At 40.1% G+C, this 12,050-nt stretch overlaps 1 protein-coding gene across 1 annotated transcript; it reads left to right on the forward strand.

The window, feature by feature from the left end:
• Positions 1 to 308: 308 nt before the first annotated feature.
• On the forward strand, positions 309 to 2,732 carry LOC147457397 (F-box protein At5g51370-like). Its single transcript, XM_086512276.1, has 2 exons — positions 309 to 2,070; positions 2,305 to 2,732. Exons 1-2 carry the CDS (start codon positions 797 to 799, stop codon positions 2,579 to 2,581), a joined length of 1,551 nt encoding a protein of 516 aa, XP_086368402.1. The 5' UTR covers positions 309 to 796; the 3' UTR covers positions 2,582 to 2,732.
• The last annotated feature ends 9,318 nt before the right edge of the window (positions 2,733 to 12,050 follow it).

The raw sequence follows: 12,050 nt of genomic DNA on the forward strand, positions 1-12,050 counted from the left end.
ACCATGTCAAACCATCGAATCCACACAAAATGAGGAGCAAAAACTAAAGTTCAATGTTGCCATGCTACATGCGAAAGCTTCCTATGGGGGGACATAGGACGCCAAGTCTTGTGTCCCATGAGCCATGTGAGAATAGTCTTCAAAATTGAGAAAGAGCCCTCATGTTTCCCACCATAGTCTTCAAAGGGATCGAGGAATGTTGACAGAGTATTCTCAAAAGCCATTTTGAAAGTTTGCATGGTACGCTCGTTAGCCAGGTAGTGATAGGCAAGTAAGGTGCAGATGGGAAGGAGGAGGTTAGGTGGGTTACCAGAGTAGCGGCGGGCAAGTAGATGCAAGTGTATTGGGTGCTCGTGTGTGTGTGTGTGATAAAAACGGGGAAGCGACTTTTGTTCCGCAGGCGATGAATTGGACGAGGTCGTCGCCTTGAGAGGTCGGGACTCGGGTCCTCCTTCGTAGAAGAGGCCATGGAAGCGGGGTCCAGGTGAACAGCTCCTTAGAGAGAAGAGAGAGAGAAAGAGAGTGTATTGTCGTCTTCTCAAAGGAAGCTTGGCCTCCATCGCCTTCCTCCCTTTGTGCTGTCGGTTTCTTCACGGTTTCTCTACTCTGCCCCACCAAACCTCCGTGACCGTGAGGGCAGAAAGGCCTGTACATGCATGTTGCCCCTGATTATCCACATGAATTTTATAATGCCGTCGTCTTGATGGGTCTTCCTCTGAGGTTTTGCTGAGTCTATGCCCTCACGTTGCCTCCGCACTCTGCATACCCTACTGGTACCCGAGCTCTGCCCTCAAGTATGCTGCTTAAAGCAGTGCGCAGCAAAGGCCTTGGCAACAAGATTGATCCCAATAAAGGCTCCATTGCTGCCCCTCCCGCCTCTGCAGACTTAACAGCAAGCCTCAATGATGAGCTCCTGCTACGTGTACTAGTGCACTTGTCAGATGATCCCTACCCCTGCTCTCTGGTTTGTAAGAGATGGATGCGGCTGCATGGCATGCTCAAATTGACACTCCGGCTCAAAGAGTGGAGCTTTTTAGAGAGTGGTCGCATGACAAAGAGGTTCTGCAACCTCACAGATGTGGATTTATCAGGCGCATGGCTTGCACCCCCTTCCAAGCAGTCCAGCATCCTGTTTACGCATCATTATATCACTATTAATCTGGGAACTAATGCATTCGACCCTGATTCCATAGAGCGCTTTATTGAAGATCGGCAATTGGCACCTTCTTCTCTAGACAGAGGTCTCAAGGTTCTTGCTGATGGTTGCCCCAGTTTGCAACGCCTTTGCTTGATCGACGTCCGTCGGCCCACATATAATCCTTCCTCTTTTCGAAGGCGAGGGTCCACAAACACGTACATTGCTAAAGATGCCAATGGGGATGCTGCTGAAAAGAAGCATCAGAATGCAGAACTTGGAGCTACAAAGGCTAGCAAAGATGGAGATGAGGGGGTTAAACGCTCGCTGCAACCAGCGAGGCCAGAGCTTTCTCCCACAGGCGGTTTAGCCTATCTTGCCAAAAAATGCCCCACTCTCCAAGAGCTAGTGCTAAATCAATGCACAGATGATTCATTGTATGCCATCTCAGCATGCCAAAATCTACAAATTTTGCGTCTAGTCGGCACAGTAAGCGGTTTTTACCACTGCACTTTTACGGATATTGGCCTGACCATTTTGGCAAAGGGATGCAGCAGGCTTGTCAAACTGGAACTGAGTGGTTGTGAGGCAAGCTATGATGGTATTGCTGCTATTGGTAGGTGCTGTTTTATGTTGGAGGAGCTTACACTTTCCAACCAAGGCTTTTACGAAGGGTGGATAGCAGCTCTACATTTCTGTAGCTGCCTAAAGAAGTTGCGCCTAGAGAGTTGTAAGCAGATTGATCCCATTCCAGGGCCATTGGAGCATTTACATTCGTGCCAGACACTTCAGCGGCTGGAGCTCGTGCGGTGCAATTTGAGAGATAAAGCAGGGTTTTCTGCCTTGCTTTCAGTGGCATCATTGGTGAAAGAACTTCATTTCCAAGATTGCTGGGGCCTGGATGACGAAACCTTCAAATTACTGGAAATTTGCAGGTAAAGCTTTGATGTTCTTGAGTTGTCATTGGTAGTTTGGAGGCGCTTCATCACTTATTTTTTCAATTTTTTGTTCTTGTGTGGTTTTTTCTTTTATGTAAGTCGTTCTTACAAGCATAAGGTTTCTCTTTATGCTATTGTCCATGAAGACGGATGCTTTTTTCTCCTTGTATCTTTTTGAGTAATGCATTTGGAATTTTCTGCATGAAAGTAAGCTCTTTTTGCATTTTACAGGCGCGTACGGTTTTTATCTCTGGAGGGTTGTGCACTTTTAAGCACAGCAGTTCTCGAGGCATTGGTGATGGGTTTGAAGGAGCTTCACACACTCCAGGTTGTGTATTGCAACAATATCAAAGACTCGGAAATTAGTCCGGCCTTAGCACTTACGTTCTCCACCCTCAAGGAACTGAAGTGGAGGCCAGACACAAAATCTCTTCTTGCAGACAGTCTCTCCGGAACTGGTGTTGGCCAGGTTGGGGGAAAATTTTTCAAGAGGGGAGGACCCAGCTAGGTCAAATGAAAGCTTTGGTTAGCTCTGTCTCTCTCCACTTATACATGGTAGTTCTACAGTTCGTCTTTCTTAATCTAGATGATGTAAGATGTCATTAATTCAAAAATTTCTAGCCGTTTAGAAGATATATATATATATTTATTTATTTATTTATATGTTTAGCTTTCTACTTTAAAATTTCAACGTTCCCGCCCAAAGTCCTGTATTTGCACTCTCGATGCATGCTTTGACAAAGCGCTGGCCATAAGTCATTGTGCCGTTGTTCTGCACCTGATTGCTTGACATAACTAACTCAACAAAACATAGGTCAGAAATGAAGTGTTTGAGCAGTAGCCAGTGTTGCTAGTATGAGAGGATCCGCATCCTGCCCAGGGCAGAGTCAGGTTGAGCTCATATTTCAAAACTGGCCATAGAGAGGATATCTTGGCCGTAATTTGGCTAAGCTAGCTGGAGCTTGGCTTAGTTTTCAAGAAGATGGCAAGCGAAGTAGACATTTTTGAGCTTTTGTAGTCAAAATAGAGGTGAGCACGACATAACTGTGTCGTCGCCAGCGTGCAGATCTCCTCATGAATATCTCTGGGTCATTATTGTGGTCGTCTTATTCCTGGTTTTATTATTCAACGTATAATTTCAGATTGTTTTGATTTCATAATGGGATTCAGTCACAATTGCAAGGTATACAGAGCTGTTGCACTTCATAAATAGTGAAGTGTTCCACAAGAGTTTGGGGCGTATTGAGTACATGCACAGCTTTTCATGAGCAGATTGGGTTTGCCAAGACTAGTGGTTTCATTTGTGATCTATTTCCCTATAATTATGGAGTTAATTCTCTCTTATCTGGTCCTCTAATAGCTTCTTATATGTATGTACTGTATATGGGATTCAGAAAAGTCAAATTTTTGGTTTTCAAGTGCAAGTGGATGGTTAACTTGCACCGATACCTTCGCCACTTGTATCAGTGACAACCACATAGAATGGCTCATTAAAGTTGGGCGATTTCAAGAAGGGTGTGTCAGTCAAAGCAGTCTTGATTGCATGAGTTATCCTTTTGGTGGGGGCTACTCATGATTTCCATACTTGTTACTAGCCTTTTCAAGTCAAGGCGTGTTGATTGTTCAAAAGAAATCGTCAAGAACACTGCTTTTAAGTGCTTAGAAGGTGTAGGTAGTGAGAATTTGTGGCGTTGATGTCTAAACGCAATTTCAGTTCAAGGCGATTTGGGCAAATTTTCTTGTTACTAGTTGCAGGTGATGAGGTAGAGTAAGAAGAAAGATTCTGAAAGCTATTGGGCAAAATCTTTTGCTTTTACCTTTGTTGTGCGGCAAGGGCTACACAGGAATTTGATATCCTACAGAGAGACTAAATGGGAAAATTACCCCAAGATTCGAAAGGTATTGGTGTACCAAGTTGGATGGATTGTTCCAACATTTGGATAGTTTTTTTTTTTTTAGCACAATAGAGTCCTTTGTATTAGATAAATATTTTCATGAATGAGCTGTGAAACAAGCGCATTAATGTCTACAAATGATGAACTTTGTGATCTTCAGCCACGCACTATTCCATTGTGAAGTGTTTTTGACAAAAAATGTTCTTGGTGATGTCTGCAAGATAAACAATGGATGTTTGGGGAAGTGGAGAAATTTAGGGGCATTTTGGGTATCTTTGAAATTTGAGGTGTTCTTTAAGAATTTAGACAAACGTAACGGGTAATGAAATTTTTTGTCTCACGAGGAGCATTGTACTTGGCATATCTATCACACCAGCATATACTTTGAAGGCTCCTCAAGTTCCATTTTTGCAAAATAGTACAAAACATTTTGCAATGACATTTTTGATCTCACACAAAGTGCTACACTTGGCATATTGATCGCACTACCCATACACTTCAAAGGCTCCTCAATACTCTATTTTTTCAAAAGAGTCACAAATCCATGGAATAATAATGCTATTGTTATTGTTATTATGATATGGTATGGTAGTGTTTTTTGTTTGAACGTACTTGGGACTATCGGGGAACTACTTTTAAGATTTTTTTTCCTTGGTTTGTGTATACATCCATAGGGCAAACCTTATCTTTGTATTAACATGCTAGCAACAATACTTCCTGCGTCGCTATGTTGTGTGGCGTTGAGCTCTTCTTTGTCTTATTCTTCAAGCTTTGTTTGTGCATTCTTGCAACCTTATTTCCAAATATTGATATTGGTGCACACTTAGGCATCTCGGTGAGTGTCGCCAACATCCTTCTTGATTATTTTCATAGATCAAGGTGATATATGATGAGTGATTGGAGTTTTCTATGGGTCATGCTATGTCGTACATATTGGTTTCTGTGCAGTTTTACCTCTACATAAACAGCATTTGCATCAAGTGTAGTCATTGACCATGACTAACAACAATGAGATGCTCAACACTGAACAACCGGAGAGGAAAAGTTCAGCATGCTTGGTGAAGAATCTCTCTTTGAGAAACTTCTAAATCTGTCATTGAATGGACAGTAAGGACTATACGTCTAAAGAACTTAGCACATCAGTAGGGTAGTTCTTGTCAAGATTATTGAGCATGCCCTTAACACTTTGGTGATACTACTACAATCGATACCCATGTTCTTATATGGGGAGGTTGCATGTTCGAAGATGGATGAGCAGATGAGAAAAATTTAGCACTAAACAACCGAAGAGAAAGAGTTAAGTGAACTTGTATAAGAATTTCTCACATAGAAATTCCCAAATATGTCACTTGAAATAATTTGAAAAACCTGAAAGTGTACCTCCCATTTGCAAAGAATATTTACAAAATTGTCAGTACCACCGAAACACCCATGCCTTCCATTATTGTTTTGGTGGATGTAGACGAGGAGGATCAAGGTTTTCTAGTGCCTCATCATGAAATAGACAAGGATCTTATACAAATGAAAGATTTGAACAATTGAATCCCCAAATTCCTTGATTGGAGATGATGGGAAGGATGTTGTGCGGTTGCAGATAGTCCCAAAAGAAGAGAAACCATCAAAGAAGGGCGATGCTAAATCTTCTAGAGGCTCATATGAACGATTTGGAAATGTATCAACTAAAGAAAACAAAAAGTTATTGTAGCAAGACTAGTTGCTAGCCAAATAATTAGTGTGCAAATCCACCTTTGATAGCACATGTTAACCGAAATGCCGGCTTGAAAAAATTCAACGGCTTAAAGGAAGCAAACGTTGGTATCCATATGGAACAATTTTAAAGTCACTCGCAGGCTAGTGGATGATGTGAAGGAATATTTTGTAACAAATACCAATACACATCATTCACACATTAAATAAAATTTGAAGTATTTGAAACGAATTTAAAATAAAATCAAAAACCACTATTTAATTCACATTCTACCTTGTGGATCTTGCATCTAATAGAACTACCTATCGATTTAATACCATAGAACTTTGTCATCCATTGTGAGACATGAGTGAGCACTTCACTCCAACAAGATAGAATTGTTAGGCATTCTCTCCTCAAAGCTCATCTTACTAAGGACTTCAAAAATGTAACCCAAATTTATTATATCAATTGGCTCAATTTTTGCTCCCAATTGTATTGCCAGAATCTAGGATCAACTATGCACATGTTTCCATATAAAGTGTCTCAAGTTTTGAGAAAAGTTTGGTCCAAATTGTATGGTTGGAATCTAGGATCGACTATACACATCTTTCTAAAGAAAAGGTTTAAGCATGAATGATGTTAATTTTACAAGGAGCTTAAAGCTAACCCATGATATTTATTGGTACCAAATGTAATGGAAATGGCGAATTTTGAGAGTAGCGGAATTAGGAAATTAGATGAAGCACTTTTGTGAGATTACTTTGTGAGCATAGCGGGTGAACTTAATTGATGGTAGCAACATAAACATGGTACTTAGTTAACTTGGCATGAACAATACTTTTACAAGAGAGAGTTTAGAGAACATGACAATAGTTGAGGACCGGATTCATACGGAGCCGGTCCCCCCTCCAATAGACATTTGTATTATAGTTTCTCCCATCAAGAGAGACTTGGTACAATACAATCTTTGTGTTCCTTGTGACCTAGGTGATGCAATGAAGATGGAAAGCTTCATGCATCACAAGCATAACATAACCTTTGTAGAACGCATTAACTATCCCAAGCCTCAGTCCCAAGGCCTCAAACACCTTCGAAGGTGGAGAGAGCTATCAGGGAATGAGGATAGGGAAGAGAAAGAAGAAACATTCCATAGGAGAAAGAAATAGTTCCTCACTTATCATTACTCTTCTTGCTAGCATACATAATAGCATAGTAATGAAGATGGAGAAGATGGCAAGCTTAAGCATTGAATCATGGCTCTTGGTTGGATTTGCATTCCATAGCCAAGAGTGTTGGTGTAGGCTCTCATTTCTCACAAGGTTGGAGAAGGAGGTGGAGTTCCTCAACTTTCATCAAGTGAGAATGATCCACAAAATGAGTGTGTGTGTGTGTGGTGTATATCCCCCTAGCACCCCCCTTGCTTGCTTGGGGCGAGTTGTGGCTTTTCCACATGCTTCAAGCTCATTGGATCCCTCTCCCCCTAGCCAATCACATGCAGCATGCAGTCAAGTACATGGGAGTCTTTTGACAAGTGTCCTCCTTACCCCTTAGAGAGAGAGAGCTTGAAAATATCTAGATATTTGTTGGATGGAACTAAAAGCTCATTGGACCCCTCTTTAGCCCAACCAATAATATTCAAGCACACCATGTGGTTAAGCTTAGGGAGAGTCTGACATGTGTCCCATGTGCCCGAAAAAGGGTGCCCTTTGGGTGAGTGGAAGGTTAGGTCAAAGATTCCCCTAACTTTGGGACTTTTATGCATAGGAAGCTTCTCAAGCACCTTCCTCATTAAGTTTGTAGGGTCTCTTTTTTACTCAAGCACCTTACCCCCTATGCATGGGAAGCTTCTCAAGCACCTTCCTCATTAAGTTTGTAGGGTCTCTTTTTTACTCAAGCACCTTACCCCCTATGCATGGGAAGCTTCTCAAGCACCTTCCTCATTAAGTATGACAAGTACCTCAAGTACCTTAGTCATCAAGCATGACAAGCACTTTAGGTGGAGTTCCCACCTCAAGCTCAGCCCTAGCTTGTCTAAAGTCAAAGGCAAGTTTAGGTCGAGTTCCCACCTCAAGCTGCCTAAGGTCAAAGGACTTTTAACATTGACCATTGGAGGTCTTTAATGAAGCTAACCCTAAGGTCTTTTAAGCTCCATTAGTTAACCTTGCTCTTTGACATACCATCTCTCATTTGGGCCCCTTTACCATTGGCCCCGTGTTGAGATAGATCCGTAAGCACACGTCTATATTCTAACCCTTGTTCCCGTTATTATCTCACATTAAATAATCAGTTTAATATGATAAAATCATTTGGGTTGGCTAGATATTAATTATATTTAATGACATCGAAAGATTGAAAGAGGGATGAAAGATCTATTTATGGAGCAGTGGAACAATGCCATGATCAATGCTCCATGTCTTAAGAATCATCAATGGCATCAAACAAGCTCCTTAAATCAACCCAAAGGGCAAAAATAATCCTTTTTTTTTGCGGTGGCACATATTCTTTGCTTTCTCAATCCATGAATCCATAGCATCTATCTATATACATAAGTTCAAAATAGTATGAACTCACGAATTATAAGAGGAGTAAAGCACTCATAAAACTATAAAAGCAAGGGACACAAGAAAAGAAAAAAAAACTAAATCATTATTAACTTAAAAATGTTTTTAGAAAAAAGCATATTAAACTTCACACAACAACTTCTAAAGGAACAAATTCTTAAGTCCTAATGTAAGCTCAAAATAAAATCAAAAAATGAATACTACTACAAACCTACGAAGAAGAGGTTGCAAATAACCAAAGAAGTACAAAGATTCAAACTTGACAATATGTGACATCAACTTCACTGCTTGTCCAAACAAGAAGAATAAGATTATCACCTTTATCATGCATGGCTTGGGCAACACCTGTGAAATCCGTACTCACGTCGTTAGTGCCCAGGAGTAGGTGTAGGTTTGTAAAGAGGTCATTCATGCTTTGAACGTACTTTGCAAAACCAGCAAGCTAAGTTTCTATCACCCTCAAGAACGAGACTCCAAAATTTTAACTGTAAACAAACACCAAAGGGAAACTGTCGATGAACGAGACAAGGTGAAAGGGTTGAAATGCCATCTAGAGAAAGAACAAGCAAACACATGTCAAAAAGACGTGACAACTCAAGTGGCAGGGACCCCTATGGATAACTCTGCTTACTAGATACCTCCTAATGTGCCAAAGGTCCAAGAAAGTTGGCCAAAAGAACTTTGGAAGATGGTGAGGAAGGCGAGAGATGAGAATCAAGACGCTAATCAAGGTACATAGAAATTGGAGGATAGTCGAGGGGAAACCTTTAAGGAGTTGCCTTCCTACTTGGGCCCTTATGAGGGAAAATCTGATGATATGGTCCTATCATCATAGTGAGGCACTTTTAGACCAATCATAGATTCTCAAAGGTTGCAAGAACTTATGTTAACCCCATTGAGATGCACGCTAACTATGGCTCAACTGCTAAAAAATCAAACCGTGTATGTGGAAGGGTGTTGGAAACTATTTAGAGAAAATGGGAATCAAAAAACCAATTGAAATTTTAAACCTAGTAATGGAGGGGTGGAGCCAACCCAAAATGAATGCGAAGCCAATTCCCATAAATAGGGCTGGGGATTATTGCGAAGGAGAAGAAGCAAATACCACAATGCCCATAGAGCACTAGGGAGTAGAAACCATTGCAATCCTAGATTGTGGAGCAAGGGTTGCCATTGCTCTCCCATTGCTACAAACTCAATTTGGGAGAAATGACGACTTCTTATGGAATCGAGTATGAACATACGTTTGGTATAGTAGACTTTGGTACTGAGGATAACTATGATGTTCTTATAGGAAAGACGTTCAAGTGCCAGTTAAAGACAATTCAAGATTGGGGCTATGATTATATCTACTTACGCCACATGGAGACCACTACACGCATCAACCTAAGTGACCACAGCTCTAGAGATGTACGAAGAACACCTGTGGAGAATTTCGACTCTTCAATTGCTACAATCTTAAGTCCCTGCATGGTTAAACTCCAAAGCTCACATGTGGATGTGTGGAGCTTCAGACTGTGATAGTTTTGTCAAGGGCAAATGTAAGCAAGAACGACCTTTTGATGATCCGGACTATATACCTAAGCCTTTTCTTGAAGAAAAAATGGAACCATTGGAGTGGACTCATCTTTTGGCCACCTTAGATGTGTGTGTCAATGAGATCACACCTACCAAGTTTTGTGACGATAATGGCTTGGACTTAGTTCCCTTTTGCATGATGAGAGTGAATCCGGACAGAAATTACCAAGAAACAATCAAGACTGGTGAAGTGAAACAAGAATTGGAGACTGAAGTGCAATGAAGTGCAGTGTTTGCGTATTCGGGATAAGATTTCTATGCCAAATCTTGGAGCAAAATAGGGAATCAAGTGATGAATGTTTCTATGACACCCTTGATACTTAGGGATACGTAGAGCCTAGTACTAATAATGAAAAGTTAGAAGGTCATGAGAGTGATTTGGAAACAAAATTTAAAAGTTCTTTAATTTTCTTAATCAGAAATCTAGAAGACAACAACATTTCAGGAACAAAGTTGCAATAAAGGGGATGAGAAACAATCCAATGCCATATATTGAAGGGAAAGAGTCTTACTTGAGACTAATGGGAGCCCTTGATTGTATAAAAGACAAAGTAACTAGAAAGTTGACAACCCCTTCTCAGCCAAAGAAATTGAAACCAAAAAAAGGACGATCGATGAAACCTCCAAAAGGTGCATCAAAGACAATGGATGTTGCTTGCTAGTGAACATAAATGGACCAAGGTTGAGCAAAAAAATAAGTATAGTGAACTAAACGGACAATGAAAGAGGTTTGGACAACAAAAATGGAGAGTGACAATGAAAATTGAAATGAGTCAGGAAAGGACGGAATAAGTGTATCCTCCCATTATAAGAAGTACACTATTCAAGATTGCAAAATCATTGTTGAACAGCCAATGAAGGAGAAGGCTGAACCAGGAAATATTGTGATGGACTTGAGGATACTAAAAGAATAGATCTAGCAGAATCAAGAGGTTATGGGCATACTCAGCCATGATAATGGCTAGCATTTGTCAAGCTACAGTAAAAATACTAGAAGCTCTAGAGATCAAAACAACAAAATAGTGTGTTACTAAGTCAAGCGATAAGTGGGCTTTTAAGCTCCCCACTTTTATTAAATTTACTACTGATTATCTTGAACATTCCAAAGGAAGAAACATTAAAAATAAACTTACTACGATGCAAAAATTAACGAATGTTTTATATTCTTCTTTTGAATGAGTATTCTTTCTCAACAAGTAAAGAAATAAGATGGCACGATTGAACAACAAAAGTAGTTTTACTAGAACAAAGACGAGAAAATCTACATAGCTTAGAGCAAATGATGAGTTGACAAAAGCTTTTACTCTTTCTTTAGAAACTTTAACAGCTTTTGACTTAGTAATCCAAGCTCCACCAACCCCCTAGGGTCAAATCCAATGCTTTATCCATTTATTATGTTTAAGATCACCTAGCTACTAAAGTTCAATGTTTGATAAAGATACATAGGCTAATTCCAAAACAGAGAATTGGGGGAGAATTGCAATTTGATCCTTCAAAAATTTTGTATTTGTTTATAGGAAGGAGATTTATTCCCACATATATCATATATTTCTAAAGTCTAACACAAAAATGGAGCCAGCAAAGCAATGGATTAGAATAAGCATTGCAATCGAAGGAATGAGATTTTTAAGTAAGGTCTTAAACCAATCTATGTTGAAGCTAAAGTATATACCACTCGAAGTCTAGTTATTCCCACTCCATGCATTTATTTTGTATGTTCAAAGTCAACCAAAATGACAAGGGAAATTTATTTGAGATAGCAATGTCAACACTAACTTGGTTATCAAAAATAGTTGGAAAGCATACTTTCTTTACTTAAAATCTACTTAGTCAATCTTGCACCATGAGGAAAATTGTGTTTTCAAGGGATAGGTAAACTTTGAGCAAAAGTCACTTCGACTCAATCGAATGTCTCAAAGGTGCAAGTTAGAGACCATGGGATATACTCAAAACAAGCAAGACCTGCACAAGCTTCTAGATGCTAGGATTTCTCAAACAATTGCAACATGAGGGCATGATAGCATGAGATGAGGTTTGTAAACTTCCTCTTTGAGGTGATTGCCATGAATATTTGGATCAAGTGGTGATGCAAGCAATGGATCCCGTGTTAATGTAGTGGAACCCCAGTGGAACATGTGAACCTAGCTCTCCAACATAACTTGATAACAATTGTTTTCTCAAAGATCTGCTTTGCACTCAAGCTTTTATGTTGGTTTCAGCCCCAAAATGCATGATTTTGAGCTTTACCAAGCT

The sequence above is a fragment of the Adiantum capillus-veneris genome, chromosome 5 (assembly GCF_014529385.1).
Source record: "Adiantum capillus-veneris isolate H3 chromosome 5, ASM1452938v2, whole genome shotgun sequence".
Taxonomy (NCBI): Eukaryota; Viridiplantae; Streptophyta; class Polypodiopsida; order Polypodiales; family Pteridaceae; genus Adiantum; species Adiantum capillus-veneris.

Bases quoted from the DNA above. Each gene is read 5' to 3' on its own strand.
- LOC147457397 (XM_086512276.1), top strand. From the start codon at position 797: ATGCTGCTTAAAGCAGTGCGCAGCAAAGGCCTTGGCAACAAGATTGAT. The intron at 2,071-2,304 runs GTAAAGCTTTGA...TGCATTTTACAG, and splicing joins AAATTACTGGAAATTTGCAG to GCGCGTACGGTTTTTATCTC.